The 17,339-nt window shown below is 49.5% G+C and overlaps 1 protein-coding gene across 2 annotated transcripts in view; it reads left to right on the top strand.

Moving 5' to 3' along the window:
- Positions 1–17,339, top strand: part of ZC3H3 (zinc finger CCCH-type containing 3) — a 135,986-nt gene that overhangs the window by 95,003 nt on the left and 23,644 nt on the right. For both annotated transcript variants that reach the window (XM_010404674.4, XM_039548872.1), the window contains exons 6-9: positions 7,929–8,010; positions 9,590–9,745; positions 11,466–11,535; positions 16,297–16,428. In XM_010404674.4, the coding sequence (XP_010402976.2) occupies positions 7,929–8,010; positions 9,590–9,745; positions 11,466–11,535; positions 16,297–16,428 (440 nt within the window). The remainder of the gene's footprint in view (positions 1–7,928; positions 8,011–9,589; positions 9,746–11,465; positions 11,536–16,296; positions 16,429–17,339) is intronic.

Raw genomic sequence — 17,339 nt, 5'->3', positions numbered from 1 at the left:
GCTGAGCTCCCAAAAGTGGAGGTTTAAGAAGAGTTTTAAGTCCTCCCGAGCTGAGGCATCCCCCACACATTGTGACGGTGGCTCTAAACCTCAAAGGAACAAATTATTAATTAAAATGTGGTTGAGTTCAGCCTTCCAGAACTGGGAGGGGCTTTCCCTGGATCCAGATGCTCTCCCTGTCTCCATCCTGCTGTGTAACATCCCCTTCTGCCTCAGTTTCCCCACGCTGCTGAGACAGTGCTCAGCTGGGGAGACTGAAGGTATTGAATCCTGGAATGGTTTGGGTTGGAAGGGACCTGAAAGACCATCTCGTTCCAACCCCCTGCCGTGGGCAGGGACACCTTCCACCAGACCAGGTTGCTCCAAGCCCTGTCCAGTCTGGCCTTGGACACTTCCAGGGATGGGGCAGCCACAGCTTCTCTGGGCAATCTGTGCCAGGGTCTCACCACCCTCACAGAGAAGGATTTCATCCCCATATCCCATCCATCCCTGCCCTCTGGCAGTGGGAAGCCATTCCCTGTGTCCTGTCCCTCCATCCCTTGTCCCAAGTCCCTCTCCAGCTCTCCTGAAGCCCCTTTAGGCACTGGAAGGGGCTCTGAGTTCTCCCCAGAGCCTTCTCCTTTCCAGGTGGGACATTCCCAGCTCTCCCAGCCTGGCTCCAGAGCAGAGGGGCTCCTCTTGGAGCACCTCTGTGGCTTCCTCTGGATTCCCTCCTCCACTGCATCCGGCTGGGGACGAGTGACGATGCTCCTGAGCATGATTTGGGCTGCAGTGGGATAACTCCACAGTTGGAGATCTCCATGGTGCTGGAAGAAAGTGCTCCCTGGCCTCCCTGTTTACCAACTAATTTTAGAAGTGCTGAATGCCACAGAAATGCACTTCCCACTTCTTCAGGGATGATGAAATACTCAGCACTGCTGTTGGCTCACTGCCGCCCAGTGCCTGCGGGAATGATGCTCTTTCCTCTGAGCCACTCCTTTTTTCCAGAAGGAAAGGAGGGATTCAGGACTGGAATGTTTCCACCACCCATCTTCTGCCTTTGCTTTTAATGTTGGTGTTGTAAGAGGAATTAGGGAGGATTCTCTCTGGTGTGCCGGGCTTTACGTTTTCCCCTGGTCCATGGAAACATCCCAAGCTTCTTCCTTGTCCACCATGACCCACTTTCCTGACTTCTGTCTTCAACAGACCTTGAATGTGTTGGGATCATTCTGGAGGGATAAGGAGGAATTTGGTGGAGATCAGCCCAATGCACTGAGGTGTGAAAGCAGGAAAATTTGGAATGTTGCTTTCCTCAGGTTTCTGCTGGTTTTGGCATTGCTGGTGCTGGGATCCACTTGTGCTCACTCCTTTTGAGGTGAATTCCTTATGTTTGGGATTGCTCAATCTCCTGCCTCTTTAGAAGTCAATCCCTTGGGTTTTGGGATTGTTTAATCCCTCAGACTCTTCAATCTCAATCTCTTGGGTTTGGGATTGCTCTGTCACTTACCCCTCTTGAACTCAATCCCTTGGCCCCTTTGGAAGTAATTCCCTTGGCTTTGGGATTGCTCAATCCCTTGCCCCTCTTTAGCTCAATTCCATGGCCCCTTCAGTCTCAGTGTCTTATCTTTGGGGTTGTGGGATCTCTTGGTCCCTTTTGAACTCGATCCCTTGGCCTCTTTTGTACTCAATCCTTTGTCTTTGGGACTTCTCAATCCCCTACCCCTTTTGAGCTCAATTCCTTCTCTCTGGGGTTGCTCAATCCCTTGGCCCCTTTTGAGGTCAGTTTCATGGCCCCTTCAATCTCAAGGCTTTTTCTTTGTGATTGGGGAAACCTTTCAATCTCAATCCATTCAATCTCAATCCCATGGTTTTGGGATTCTTCAATCCTTTACCCCTTTTGAGCTCAATTTCTCGGCCCCTTTGATCTCAATGCCTTCCGTGTCTTTGGGATTGAAGGATGCCTTGGCTCCTTCAGTTTCAATCCCTTGTTTTTGGAATTGTTCAGTCTCTTTGAGCTCAATCCCACGATTTTTTTTGGGCTCAGGCCCTTGTTTTTGGGATTCCTCCTTCCCTTACCCCTTTTTAGCTCAGTCCCTGGTTTTGGGGGTTACTGAATCTCTTACCCCTTTTGGCTGCAGTCCCATATATTTTGGGGATTGGTGAGTCAATTCCTTATCCCATTCAAACTTAATCCCTTTTTTTGGGATTACCCTTTCTCAGATCAGCTCCATGGCCCCCTCAATCTCAGTGCCTTATCTTTGGGATTGTGGGATCCCTTGGCCCCTTCCATCTCAATCCCTTGATTTTGGGGTTGTTCAATCCCTCAGGCCTTTTGAGCTCAATCCCTTGGCCCTTTTAAACTCAATCCCTTGTCTTCGGGGTTCTGGGATCCCTTGGCCCCCTCGGTCTCATACCCTTGATTTTGGGACTGCTCGATCTCTTACCCCTTTTGAGCTCAGTTCCATGGCCCCTTCAATCCCAATGCCTTGTGTTGGGATTATTTAATTCCTGACCTCCTCTGAGATCAATCCCTTGGCCCCTTTTGAACTCTGTCCCTTGGTTTTGGGATTGCTCAATCCCTTTGACCTCTTCACTCTCAATTCCATGGTTTTGGGATTGTTCAATCCTTTTGTCGCTCTTGTGCTCAATCCTTCGCCCCCTTCAGTCTCAATGCCCTGGCTTTGGGATTGCTCAATCCCTTTCACTTTATGAGCTCCATTCCTCAGCTCTGGAATTTCAGAGATCAGATCCTGCTCCAGGCTCCTGGCCCACATCTGCTTATACAACATCCAACCCAGAGGTGCTTCATTAATTGAAGTTGCTTCATTAATAAAACATTCGTGACCACCTCACTCAGGGACACTGATGGGATGTGGGGACAATTGGGCAGGAAGACGGGAAAATCTCCGCTTGTTTAGCGGCAGCTCATCCCTTCTTTTTCCGTTGTCTTCTCCGGAATGAGGACTTGTGCTGTCCAGTGAGGGAAATAAATGACCCCCAGCAGCTGTGAGTGCTGATCCTCGGAATCTGCGGAACCCACTTAAATGAATAATAATTAAAGAAATAAATTTCCCCGAGTGCAGCCTCAAAACTTTCCGTTCAGCAATAAAGCCAAGGAGAGACTCGGAAAATGAATCGCTCGGCTCTTTCCAAAGGAAGCCGAGGTGGGTGAGGCGGGATGATAATGGGAACTATTAAAGGAGCCGGCGTGGTTTAAGGAAGCCTTTTCCAGGTCATGTGGGAACAGGCTGAGGAGAGGTGTGTGGTGATACTGACACCTGAGGGATAAAAGGATTGAGCAATCCCAAACCCATGGAATTGAGAGTGAAGGGGCCAAGGGATTGAGGAATCCCAAAGTCAAGGGATTGAAATTGAAGGGGCCAAGGAGTTGAGCTCAAAAAGGGTCAGGGATTGAGGAATCCCAAAGTCAAGGGATTGAAATTGAAGGGGCCAAGGAATTGAGCTCAAAAGGGGTAAGGAATTGAGGAATCCCAAACCCAAGGAATTGAACTCAGTGAGCCAAAGGAGTGAGCTCAGAAGGGGTAAGGGACTGAACAATTCCAAAACCACAGGATTGATGAGCAAACAATAACGGGAAGATGGGATGACCCTGTTGGGGTCATCCCCAAGTTGGAGCGCTGGCCAGCGGAGCTGATCACCTGCCTGCCATTGCTTGGGCAAACCCCTGATCGTTTCCCTCTGTGTGTAAGATTTACATAAATTATCCTTGATTTGGGATGGTGGAAGTAGGTGAGAAGCAATGGGCTCAACACTCATCATTCTAATGATGTTCTCACCCTCTTGCCCATCCCTTGGCCCCATCGCATCCCAACTCTGACTTTCTTCCTTTTTTTCTGCCTGTTCCATTTTTCTACATTGATTGATTTCCTCCATGGGGATGATTTCCATAAATTACCCTTGATGTGGGATGGTGGAAGTAGATGGGAAGCAATGGGCTCAACACTCATCATTTTAATGCTGTTCTCACCCTCTTGCCCATCCCTTGGTTCCAGATCATCCCAACTTTGCATTTCTCCCTTTTTTTGGACTATTCCAGTTTTCTACCCTGGTAGTTTCCCTCCATGTGTAAGATTTCCATAATTTATCCTTGATTTGGGACAGTGGAAGTAGATGGGAAGCAATGGGCTCAGACACTCAACACTCATCATTCTAATGATGTTCTCACCCTCTTGCCCATCCCTTGGTCCCAGCTCATCCCAACTCTGGATTTCTCCCTTTTTTTTTTGGTGCTAAATCAGTTTTCCACAGCTTTTCCACCATTTAAAAGAAGTAAATTATTGGATAAGATTCTCAAACAGACCTTTCCATGAGATGAGGTCCTGATCCTTGAGCTGTGCCCTAAGAGCAATAAAGTCCTTCCTAAATAATTAAGCAGGTGATAATTAACTGTGATATTTGCAGCCAGTTTTTAATGCAAAGGAATATTTGGAATGTTCTTTTCCAGGTGTGTTTGTTGCATCCCAAGCCCTTGGGTGATGGGGAGCTGAGCAGGGGTGTTGGACTGGATGGGAGCATCCTGATATCCATGTGGGAATGCTGGAAAGCACCGAGTGTTGCTCCCGAGTGCAGTTCCTGGGCTGCCAAGGGAAATCTCTGCCAACCTTTCCCTGGAGGAGAAGGACCTTGAGCCTTGAGCTGTGTTTTGGGGTTATGGAAAAAAAAACCCAGGATGCAGGAGATGGACCTGGACCCTCTTGAGCTGAGTTTTGGGATTAAGGATATGAAAAGGTCGTAATTAAGTTATGAGTGTTGGTGGAGGGGTGCAGCATCCGACCCGCTCATTTTAGTCATGTTTTTGTTTGACAAGGAGAAATCGTGCCTTTTTCTCCTTTCCCATCAAAAGCTGGAATTTCAAACGCTGAGCCGAACGCTGCGGAAAACACCGCGGGACCGCTTGGCTGTGGATTCCTTCCGAGGAGCAGGGAAAAAGAGAAGGAGTTAGGCTGTAGCCCCCGCTATTAATCATAGCTGTAATCATGCATTTAATGAACATGACAGCTCCTGCTCCCTCCGGAGAGACGCGCGGAGTCTCCCGGCTGGATTGGGAGCAACAATCACTTCTCACCCGCGAGCCACCGGAGCCGCCGGAGCTGCCAGCGTCGGGCTGGGATGATGCATTAAGAGAAACAACCCCGTTTGCACGGGCTGTGGGTTTCCTTACGGATGATGCTCTTCCAAGCGACTGATTCATCAGGAAAGGGGGAGAGAAATCCACCTGTCCCTTCCACAGGGTGGAAAATATCCCGGCTGATGCCGCTGTGCTGGGTGTAATCACTTCAGAAGCCCTTAATGTGCAGTTCTTGATGCTCTCCCCGGCAGCTTTTTGTATTTTCCTGCTTTTTTTTCCCCCTCTCTGTTCTGTTCCTGCTGCCTTGGAGTGTGCACAGGGGAGGAACTTGCCGTGGCACTGCTTTAAATTTCCACAGTGAGGGCACTTTGGCAATGCCAAGGATGTGCGAGTCGCTCTCCTGATCTGACAGCACCGCTGTGTCCCGATGTTCTCCCCAACTGGGAAGCGATTGAGGAGAAAAACGGGACAGGTCTGGGACTGGGATGTGCCCAGTGTTTTGTCTGGAGAGAACGAGATTCCCAAAGTTGAGCCCTGGGGGCATCGTTTCAGCTTTTTGTTTAATTTAGGCCAGACTGCAGCAAATTTTGGCTCCTGATGTTTGAATTTAACCCTTCTCCTGTTTTCCATTGTCTTTTGATGTCCGGATTTCACCCCAATTTCAATAATACACCCTCCGATGCCAGGAATATGATTTATTAATGTATTTATTAATGTATTAATTAATGCAAATCACTTGTAGTGACCAATTGGGAATTCTGAGTTGACAACCAGTCTAAAAATCCAAATTTAGGGTCCTTGGACTTCCTGAAAAGTCGGGAACATCCAACCCCCTCTCTTGCACCCCCTTCTTGTTACTTTGATGCCCACAAAGCTTTTACTTGTATTTAAAGGTCTTTTCCACAATATAACAGCTTCCAAAAATACCCTTGTGCCAGAGCCTGAGCTTTCTCCATAAATCCCAGTGGGTGGTGAAATGTGTAATTACAGAGCTTCCTTGGGTTGGCTTCTCCTGGGAAATATTTGGGTGGTTTTCTGATAGTTCGGAGAGGATTTGCATGTGGGGTGAATAATTAGGGAGTAGGAAAGCGTGGATGGAGGGTTTCTTTTCCAGCTTCCAGGTGCTTTACCAGATCTGGATGAATTTTGTCATGGGTAGGACCAGCCCTTGGATAGTTAAACTGCCTTTGGGATGTGAGTTAATTCCTGGGAGGGGAGATGCACATCATATTAGAGCATGACATCTTGCTGGAAGATAAAAACTGGGAAAAAACTCCCCAAAAAATCATTCCATGGATGTATTTTTCCTACATAAAAATTCCAACCCACTGGCACGAGGCTGTTGGCCCCTTTTTTTAGTGTCTCTTTATCTCTTTAGTGATTCCTCCTTTCTGGCCATGATGACCTTTAAGGTCACTTCCAGCCCGAACCATTCCACGATTCTGTGATTCCTAGATGTGGATTCCCGGCTGCTTTAAATGGGAACGTGTTCATCCCTGTGTATCCACTTTTATCCCCAAATACTAAATATTATGGGGGATCGGCCCCTGCCCTTGGGAGCTGATTCCTGGTATAGCCCATCCTGCTGAAAACAGAATTCCAGAGAGCTAAGGATGCTCCAGCCCTATCCTAATGGATTTTAATTTGGGGCTTTCTCCCTGCATCGCTTGGGAAGTCAACCTTGCTCTTAACTGGAGATGCTTCAGCGGCATCTTCGGAGAGTCCCAAAGTTGACAGATGTTTATTGTAGCACTAAAAAAGATGCTCCTACAGCCTGGGACAAGAAGGAATTAAAAAAAACAGGGGAAAAAACCCCTCTCAGTGGTGGCTCAAATGCCCCGTTGATGGAATTTGATGTGCGGAGGGAACAGATGGGGCTTTGCCGACGCCGGCAGCCGAGTGACAGCTCGCGGTGCCGCGCTATCAAATTCCACTCGCTCACTTCCCAACACGCCCGGGATGGCAGGTGAGTGACTGAGCCGCTCTCATCCCACCTGGAAAACTGAAATCCAGCCTTTCTTTCCCATTCGTTCTTCCCTGCACCAGTCAAGGATGATTTAATTCCGTGCGTGCATGGATGGGAGCGGGCGCTGGGCTTCCCCGTCTGTCTGCGGGGAGCGGCCAAGCCAAGCGTGGAAATTTGCTGGATTGATAGTGGAAGCGTGGGATTTGCCTGGAGAAGTGTTTTGGCACGTTTGGGTGCTGAGGGGAAGAAATTCCTGCTGTGTTTGGGGCTGGCAAGGAGCACTTCTTCCGGCGGCTGCTCCAGAGCTGGGAAGTCCCTAAAGGGCATTTTCGTCCCTTGGTTCCCTGGGAGCTCCACGCTTTGGGTTAAGTAAGATCATGGAATCGTGGAACTGTTTGGGTTGGGAGGGATCTTAAAGATCATCCAGTTCCAACCCTCTGCCAGGGGCAGGGACACCTTCCACTATCCCAGGTTGCTCCAAACCCTGTCCAACCTGGCCTGGGACACTTCCAGGGATGGGGCATCCATGGTTTCTCTGGGCAGCTTGTACCACGGCCTCCTCATCCTCCAAAGGAAGAATTTCTTCCTGATATCCCATCTATCCCTGCCCTCTGGCAGTGGGAAGCCATTCCCCCTGTTCTGCCACTTCAAGTTCAGTCCAAAGTTCCTCTCCAGCTCTTTTGGAGCCCCTTTAGGCACTGGAAGAGGCTCCCAGGTCTCCCTGGAGCCTTTTCTTCTCCAGGGTGAGCAACCCTAGATCTCCCAGCTTTTCCTCATAGCAGAGGGTCTCCATCCCTCTGATCATTTTTGTGGACCTAAGGTACTGAGGGCTGTGTGAGTTCCTGCAAAATTCCTTGATTCCAAGCAATGATCCATGTTTTTCTTTCTTTCCAGCATTGAGATTGCACTCCACACCCAGTCCTGGGATCTCTCCACCTGGCCTGAGCAGATCCTCAACATGCCGATACATTGCCAGGTTTGTACTCATGGGAAGCAAGAATGACATGCTCTGTCCTCGGAATTACGCTCAGGAGGGAGTCAGGAGCTTGAGGAGCAGCTGTTGAACTGGAGGGTGATATGGCAGAGCTCTGGCTGCTGCTTTTCTTCAGCTTCTACTTCAAGGTGGTTGTAAGCTCAGCCAGAGCCTCCCCAGGGAAGAATTCCTTCCCAATATCCCACCTATCCCTGCCCTCTGGCAGTGGGAAACCATTCCCTCTTGTCCTGTCCCTCCATCCCTTGTCCCCAGTCCCTCTCCAGCTCTCCTGGAGCCCCTTTAGGCACTGGAAGGGGCTCTGAGGTCTCGCTGGATCCTTCTCTTCTCCCGGCTGGACATTCCCAGCTCTCCCAGCCTGGCTCCAGACCAGAGGGGTTCCATCCTTCAGAGCATCCCTGTGGCCTCCTCTGGACTCGCTCCAGCAGCCTCACATCCTTCTGCTGTTGGAGACCCCAGAACTGGAGGCAGATGTGCAGGTGGGGTCTCACCTGAGTGGGGCAGAGGGGCAGAATTTCCCCTTTCCTGCTGCCCACATATGGGATCACCACAGGACATTCTGGGCACCCATGGCTGGATCATGTGGAGCTTCTCATCCACCAACACCCCCGAGTCCTTTTCCTCAGGGCTGCTCTCCATCCATTCTCCACCCAGCCTGGATTTGTGCTTGGGATTACCCTACGCACATCCAGGACCCTACACTTGGCCTTGCACCTCCTTTTAACCCAGGAGCTGCAGACAACCAACAATTACAGTGGTAAAAATGTGCATTTCTTCTGAAAATGAGTCCCTTGAACCTGTATTTTTCATGGATTATGTACTGTGTCCTCAGCAAACCGGAGCTGACTGTGCCCTACCACTGAATTATCTGCTCAGAGAGATCTGATGTGTCCCTCATGGTTTGTGTTCACCCGGATCTCAACACTTCTCCTCTTCCACCTGGTCCCACACATCCCTAGAGCTGCTGGGTAATTCCCTCTGCAGCTGGAAGCTCATGGAAAACGTGTTATAAGCAACTTCTGAGCTCCTTAAGTCGCTTCTAGTGGGACCAGGCCATTAAAAAGGAGTTTTTCTACTCTTTGGTGGTACTTTTTGTTCCTGTGGCCATCACGTAGGTCCTTGTTCTTTGAAGTTCGTGAGCAGGTGCCCACTTGAAGGCCATGAATAGCATCAGGCCCAGCTGGTGGGACACGTGCTGAAGAGCCCTCCAAGTCATTCAGCCTTGGCATCCTGTGCTGCACAAGGAGGGGATGTTTCCTTCCTCACCATATTCCCTAAAAGTGTGGGAAACTCTCTCCACGCTCATAAAATCTGAGGAGAGAATCAGTTACGGGGATGGGAAGGGATCTCACTGGTGACTGTGGTGTTATCTTGCAGATTTTTAATGATTTGGGGTAAAATTGGCCAAAAATTGAAAATACTTAAGGGCTTGAGCTTCCTGAATATTTCACTCTCCAAAGTGGGGCTCCTCCATCGTTTCAGGTGTTGTTGAGGTGTCTTCTCCACGTCATCGTGATGTTGGAGCTGGAGGTTTTCCCTGACCTTGTCCCTCTTTCTCCCTCAGCCGTGCTGTGCAGAGGAGCTTGGCCATCATCCGTCAAGCCAAGCAGAAGAAAAAAAAGAAGGAATATTGTATGTACTACAACCGCTTCGGGAAGTGCAATCGAGGCGAGAACTGCCCCTACATCCACGATCCAGAGAAAGTGGCCGTCTGCACCAGGTAGGGATGGACGTTGGGTGGCTTTGGTGCTTCCTCGTGGGATATTCCAAAGGGAAACAAACAGATGACAGAGATGTAGGATAACAAGGATGGGAGTTCTGAGTCAGGTGTAGGTTCTGCACTCCTGGGTTGGAAGGACGAGGACAAGAAGAGGCCAGAGAAGCAGGGAATTGTTTTGGTTGGAAAGGACATCAAAAGATCATTGAATTCCAGCCCTCTGCCATGGGCAGGGACACCTTCCACTATCCCAGGTTGCTCCAAGCCCCACCCAACCTGGCCTGGAACACTTTCAGGGATCCAGGGGCAGCCACAGCTTCTCTGGGAATTCCATTCCAGGGCCTCACCACCCTCCCAGGGAAGAATTTCTTCCCAATATCCCATCTATCTCTGCCCTCTGGCAGTGGGAAGCCATTCCCTGTGTCCTGTCCCTCCATCCCTTGTCCCAAGTCCCTCCCCAGCTCTCTTGGAGCCCCTTTAGGCACTGGAAGGGGCTCTAAGGAACCCCTTTGGAACCTTCTTTTCTGGGCTGGGTGACTTGAGCCCCTGCCCTGACCATACTCCGGGTTATTCCTTCAGGAGCATTCCTCAGATCCGCTCAGATCCCTACAACAGGTTTGAATCCCTCAGCCTGTGATGTTGTGCAGCTCCGAGACTTGGTGATTTATTCCAGGAGAACTGATCCATGTTGGCATCTCATTAGACATGCCCAAGAGTTGATTAAACTCTATTATGAGTCATTTAAAAAATGCAGAAAAGCCAACTCCACTGATGAACTCCTGGAGTAATTTCTCCATAAAATTGCTGCTGTGCTGGAATCACTTGGAAGTTGCTCAAAGCTCGATGGGGACGGATAGAGGAGGGGAAGGTGATTTATTGTTTTTTTAACTGATTTTACTCCTTCTCACTCATTCTCCCATAAAAAATCCCATAACTCCTTGCCTACTTCAGGAACTGTGCTCCTTGAAGTCTTTTGGGTCTCCATCCTGTCTCATTTCCGTGGATCATTGGAGGACAACAGTGATTTCTCCCAGTTTTTTGTCTCCTTATCCCAGTTCCTTGATCTCCAATCCCGTTCTTTAGTGTTCTCTTATCATTTTTTAGTTTTGTTTATCTGCTCTCACTCTGGTCACTCCTAGGAAAGCTCTGACTCCAAACATCCTCATGTGCTTTGAGATCCTGGTTTCTGTTCTGGGCCTGTTTTTGCTCCTCCTGGTCATTGGTCACTCACACCCCGAGCTTCATCCAGCATCTCATAGAATGGGATCATAAAATCCTGGAATGGTTTGGATTGGAAGGGACCTTCAAGATCATCCAATCCACCCCCCTTGCCATGGGCAGGGACACCTTCTGCTTATCCCAGGTTGCTCCAAACCCTGTCCAACCTGGCCTTGAACACTTCCAGGGATGGGGCATCCACAACCTTTCTGGGCAACTTGAAGTAATCAGGGCTTTAGGAAGGACCTTTCTCCTTCTGGGAGCATCATGTCTGAATTTTGGGATCCAAGCCTTGCTGTACCTACTAATGAACAGCCAAATATGATGAAAGAATAGAATCCATCAGGAATCATCAGTTGCTCTTCCAGCGAGAGGGATCTGTACTTTTTTATGGTGTGAAATGGGTTTTATGGACAAGCTCGGCAACAATTTTGTGGTTTTGTACAAAACCATGCATTTTGTGACCCAACTCTTGTTCAACCTTCTCCATCTGCTTTACCTCCAGGTTTCTCCGTGGCACGTGCAAGAAGACGGATGGGACCTGTCCGTTTTCCCACAAGGTGTCCAAGGACAAGGTCTGTATGACTTCCCAATGGGAATGTGGTTCTCTGTGCAAGGGGGTGGTTGGAGGAAGGTTCTTCCTCACTGAGTGCTTCCAGCTGAGTTTGGAGTTTCCTTGCTGATCTGTTCAGGCTCCTGAATCATGACAGAACCATGGAATGGTTTGGGATGGATGGGACCTTCAGGATCATCTCATTCCAACCCTTCTGCCATGGGCAGGGCCACCTTCCGCTGTCCCAGGTTGCTCCAAGCCCCATCCAACCTGGCCTTGAATATTTCCAGGGATGGGTCATCCACAGCTTCTCTGTGCCAGGGCCTCACCACCCTATGGTTGAGGTCTAGAAAGGACCTGTGAGGTCTTAGAGGTCTAAAAAAGACCTCCAAGATCATCAAATCCATTCAGTTGCATCTAATCCTTCCCTACTTCCATAAGATCACATTTCCCTGGAAATCCCTCTGTGCTGGGGTCAGAGGATGTTTTAACAAACAGAACTTGGAGGTATAAATTAATAAAACAATTTCTAAAAATCCAAGCAGCAAAATCAGGTTCAAACTGTGGCAGAGCTCTGAAGTTCATTGTTTTCCACCTTGCTGATGTATTTGGAGCTCCGTGGTTTTATTACACAAGGTGGAAAAAAAAATAATCTGGGATTTTTATCTTGGGTTTATCAGTGATGATTTAGCACCTCAGCCTGTGCTCAGTGGCTGGGATCTCCACTTGGATGTAGCTTTGGAGACTCCAGCATGGAAGCTGAGGTGCCTGAGGCACGTTCCTTGTCTGTGGAGAGCTCATAAGTTACCTAGGAAGTCGCTCCGAATGAGACACGGAGCACCAGATGTTTTTTACATGGATTTCTCTTCAGAGTCATTTAATCACGAGTACATAAAACAGGGACAGGGACAGCTGCATTCCCTGGCTTGTGGCGTGCCAGAGCAGGAATGGGGATGAGGATTAATAGATGGAAAAAAGGACAGTTTGGGGATTTTTTTCATCCTGTAACAGAGTCAGACTTCAGAAATAAAGAAGCCAAGAATGAAGGAAGCTTTGCAGTGGGATTGGCTGTCGGTTTATCCGAAATGATTGTAATTAGTGAGGCCAACAACTTCTTGTCATCCAAGTAAACGATGCGCAACCCTCTGCCCGTGCCTCTGTGCCGAAGAATTGAAATCCATCCACAGAACCATAAACTCCAAATTAAATGGAATTTCAGAAGGTGGCAAAGCCATTTTTGGTCCCAGGGCAAAAACCTGGATGAAACTTGGGAACTGGACATGCCCAAGGAGCTGTTGCAGTTGGTGGTTTATCCGCCGAAGGATGTGATGGTTGGGTGTGGATGAATTTGTGGTCTCTGTACCCAGGAATATTCCTCGGCATGTTTAAATTCCTGGTGGAGATGTGGCCTCAGTTTCCCCTCCAGGAACGCTGGTGTGTCTTGGTCCCTCAAGGAGGACCTCAAAATTTGGCTTCTGGGCTCCGTTTTGGATGGATAAATTGAGGATGATGAAAAACTCAACCTTTAACTGCACCTCACCACTTAGAGAAGAATAACGGCGATATTGTGGTAATAAAAGTGAATTAAAAAGGAGTGACCACGTCAACGAGCTGTTGGCCAATTGCCTTTTGGAGACAGAATCCCTGGGATGGAATCCCGTGGGATGCAGTGACCTCAGCCCATCTCACCTTTATCCTGAGCTAATGAAGCATCGCCTAAACTCAAGATGAATCATTAATTAACAAACCAAAATCAAAGCAGGCAGTGCCAGCTCTGAAAAGCTTTTGGAGCACGTTTTTCCTGCCATGCTCCGTTGGGAAGGGGGATTATTTTTCACAGGATTAACCACCCTGAGGGTGGTTCAAAGGTCTCCCTGTTTGCCACCTTGTCATCAGCTAGGGATGGAAGAGAAACAACCTCCTCCATGGAGTTCAAACTTGTTCCAGGGTGATTTATTGCCACAGGAATGCTGCTTCCCAAAGCGAGAGGCAACTTTGCTTTCCAAGTCCCGGAGCTCCCCATTAACCCAGGTGATTCTTGGCAAAGGTGGCTTTTCCCTCATTTATCAGGGCTGGGAAAAGCAGGTGAAGGCTCTCAGCAGAGGAAGGAAGCAGTTTTCCTCCTGCTTGTGGAGTTTTTGGAGCAAATCCCACCTTTTCCTCCGTTAAGGGATTGTGCGGGGTTGGTTTTTGGCTGCTTGAGTTGAGGTTTTAATGCAATTCCTGTTTTTTTTCCATGTGGGATGATGTGGTGGTTTGGGAATTCCTGATTTTGTTGGTCCCCTCAATTTCACTTTGTGGTTATTGGAGAGGGACACCCCAAAACCTCCTCATCAGAGGAGCTTCAGGTTGTTGTGTATTTCACCTCGGTGGGATTTTACTGGGATGGGGTATCCAGTCCAGGAGGTGAAGGATTAAGGGCTCGCAGGATTTGGCTCTTGATTTCAGGACATAACCATTTCTCAACCTTGGTGCACTACCATGCCTCAGTTTCCCCTCTGAAAAATGGAAATGGTCACTATTTTCTATGGGGAAAATCCCTGTTTTCTACGGGAAACCACATGGATTCAGCTGTTGCAGCAGCAGGGAGCTTTTCCCCATCCTGCTCCAAGCAGGGAATGGTCTCCAGGATGGAGGACAGCTCCAGATGGTCACGGAGCTTTGCAGATCCAAACCCCAGTGGTTTCCATCACCCTCTGGTGATGGAAAAAAGAGCCTGGAGAAGAGGGAAAGCTTTTCTTGTTCTGCCACGGGCAGGGACACCTTCCACTATCCCAGGTTGCTCCAAGCCCCGTCCAGCCTGGCCTTGGACACTTCCAGGGATGGGGCAGCCGCAGCTTCTCTGGGCAACCTGTGCCAGGGCTTCACCACTTGAAGGATTTTGCTCCACAGGAGACTCAGGCAGAGCCTTTGGTGAGAAGCATCCACCGAAGTGACACACAGGGAATTTTTCCACAATGGATCAGAGCCACTGACACATCCCAGCTATGGGGAGAAACCAGGAAATCTGAAGGAAGCGAGGTTGCCAGAGGCTGGGACTTGAGCAGCCGCCCGCTGCTGTTCCAACAGCTTTTCCCCTTGAGGAACTCGGAAAGAATCAGCATTTTTCTCCCTAATAGAGCTTCAAAACTCAGTTGTGAGCAATTTGGAGGCTCACGTGGAGTTTCGGGTTCATTTAGCTGCTGCCTCCAGAGCTTGTAGAGAGTCAAAGCTGTCGAAGGCGGCCGCAGCGCCCCAGTGCCTTGAATTAATGTTATTGTTATTTGTGTGGACGTGCTGGGGTGCAAACAAGGTTAATTGAAATGAGAGCGCTGCTTCCTCTTGATAATGGCTCGGTCTTGACAGCGAGGAGGAGTTTATTTTTGTCGGAGAGCTGCCTTTATTATCCCTTTTTATTAGAGCTAATTTGGGCTCTATATCAAAAACTACATTAAGGGAATCGTTTACGGTCACACCACCAGCACCGCCAAAGATCGCCCCAGAGCCCTGTCCTTTATGTTAATGTCTGCAGTTAAAAGACAATTAAAAATAAACTCTCCTCTTTTAAAGCACCCTTTGTTTTCTTTCCTCTCGGCCTCCAGCGAGGCAATTTAGTTCAACCCTTAATGTGCCCTTCAGGGATAAGGGATTTTTCCAGATAGCCCCGGCCGTGGTTATTGCAGGATCGTAAATATTAGTTGGGGATGCTTGAACTGGTGGGACCAGGATGCTACTGGTGAATGGAGGGATCAATACCACGCCGAGCAGTGAGGAAATTCGGGATGTAGGAGCAGGAGGAGCCGGACCTTCAGGAAGCTCACGTTCCCGGTGGCAGCTGCCTGGTTGGGGCGGGAAGCGGGAAGCTGCCGGAGGTAGCCGGTGAGTTAAGGATGCTGAAATATGGCAGCAGGCTGGTAATTTGTTTTTAATGATAACAGCTGGCAGAAGGTGAAGTTTGTGCTTTGAGGACGATGAGGAGAATCCTTGCTCCGTCGGTTTTCCCCGTCGGCTGTCGCGCTGCGGAAGCTCGGGAATGCGGGAGCGCGGGATCAGGGATCTTCTCCGTGTATCCCGCTGCTCTCCTTCTCCAATGCTCATGGCAGGAGCCTGGGCTCTCCTCCTCCTTCCCCTCCCACCCGGAGCATCCCTTCCCCAGTGCACAGGGACAGGCATCACAGCCCTGGGAAATTCCAGGATAATGCCTTAGAATGATGCATCCCCCCAAAATCCTTGCGGAGGTGCTTTTATCCCCCCTTTCTAGGAACCACCTTTTGAGCCTTTATCCACACCCCCTTCGAGCCAGCTCCGTTTCCACGGAAGAGCCAAATGGGAAGCACCCCCAGGATGCTGTTTTGGCCTTTGTGATGGCCAGAATTCCCTGTGGGATATTGCAGCTGGGCTGGGTGTGATCCCTGCGCTGCTGTTCCCATCTCCATTGCCGCATCGTCCCTTGGGAAGGGTGTTCCCGGAGTTTGTGACATTCCCCCAGCCCTTCCCTATGCTGTCCAGAGGGAATTTTCTTCCTCGTGGCAGATTCCAGCTTTTCACCCTCTCTCCAGCATCCTGAAGGATGCTGAGGGAAGCGCCTTTGCTGCCTGCGTATCCAAACACGAGGAACACGTAATACCAGGGAGCTGCTTTGCAGGAAACCAATGGAAGAGCTAAAAATACCTCTGGGATCGGTGGCTGGCAAAAGATTTCTATTTATTTTACACTTGTCACGCTTTTATTTCAGGTCTGGGGGTTGCAATGATTCCGAGTCACGGGTTTAGGGAATGCTGACAGATTTCTCCGCCTCTTGCAGATGCCGGTGTGTTCCTACTACTTGAAGGGGATCTGCAGCAACAGCAACTGCCCCTACAGCCACGTCTACGTGTCCAGGAAGGCAGAAGTGTGCCAGGATTTCCTCAAAGGATATTGTCCCATGGGAGAAAAGGTAAAGAGGGATTTATCCCAGATCTCAGGGGCCGAAGCTGAAGCCGAGAGCAGCTTCCTGCACAAGCTATGGCACCACAGGGAAGAGCTGGAAGCTGCTCAGCACCTGGATGCCATGAACTGCAGTCCTGTGCTTTTCCAAAGGGTTTTGGCGAAGTGGTTTTGGTTGGGAAAAAAAGAAATCAAAGGCTTCAGCTCATCAACGTGCTGGCGTTTCCCTGGGAAGAGCTTCCATGGGGTGTCCGTGTTATCAGTGTCCGAGCTGGAAGCACCTGCCCTGAAAACCCCTCACTTAAATAGATGAAAAATGAAGGAAAATGTTTAGGATTCCCTGTTTCACCTAGAAAATCCGTAGGTATTAATGCTTGTTTTCCACACTGGCTCTGTGGCAGGTTAAAACGTGAGCCTTAAATCCTGTGGCTTAGTTTTAGGAGCAAGACCAGCCTTGCTCAGCCAGCTGAGCATCCAGCTGTGCCTGGGGGATTCATGGAGCCACCTCCAGGTCCGGGGGGTGGTTTGGATCCGTGGATCCTCCATGGACTTCCTGTGCACCCTGGGGAGAGTTGCAACCTCATGCATGAGCTTTTTGTATCCGATGTAACGTGGAGCTTGTGGGAGCAGCTTTCCTGGAGCAGGGCTTAGAGCCAGCTGCCATTTGCTGTTCCAAAGGAATTTGAAAGACACAGGATCTCACTTTTTTGTGTCATGGCTAAGGGAGAGGGTTGGCCATGCCTTGGGAATCCTTGTTCCCTTGGGAATCCACATGACTGTCCTGACTCCTCTTTGCTGTTTTCCAAATGGGTTATGGGTTATGGTGTGGGATTTCTGCTCATCCTTGGACAATTGTGACCAGCAGGAAAGGGGGAATTCTGCCTCTCTGCCCCACTCAGGTGAGACCCCACCTGCAGAGCT

This window comes from Corvus cornix, chromosome 2 (assembly GCF_000738735.6).
Source record: "Corvus cornix cornix isolate S_Up_H32 chromosome 2, ASM73873v5, whole genome shotgun sequence".
Taxonomy (NCBI): domain Eukaryota; kingdom Metazoa; phylum Chordata; class Aves; order Passeriformes; family Corvidae; genus Corvus; species Corvus cornix.
The sequence above is the reverse complement of the archived record's forward strand: the minus strand, read 5'-3'. Positions and strand labels throughout refer to the sequence as shown.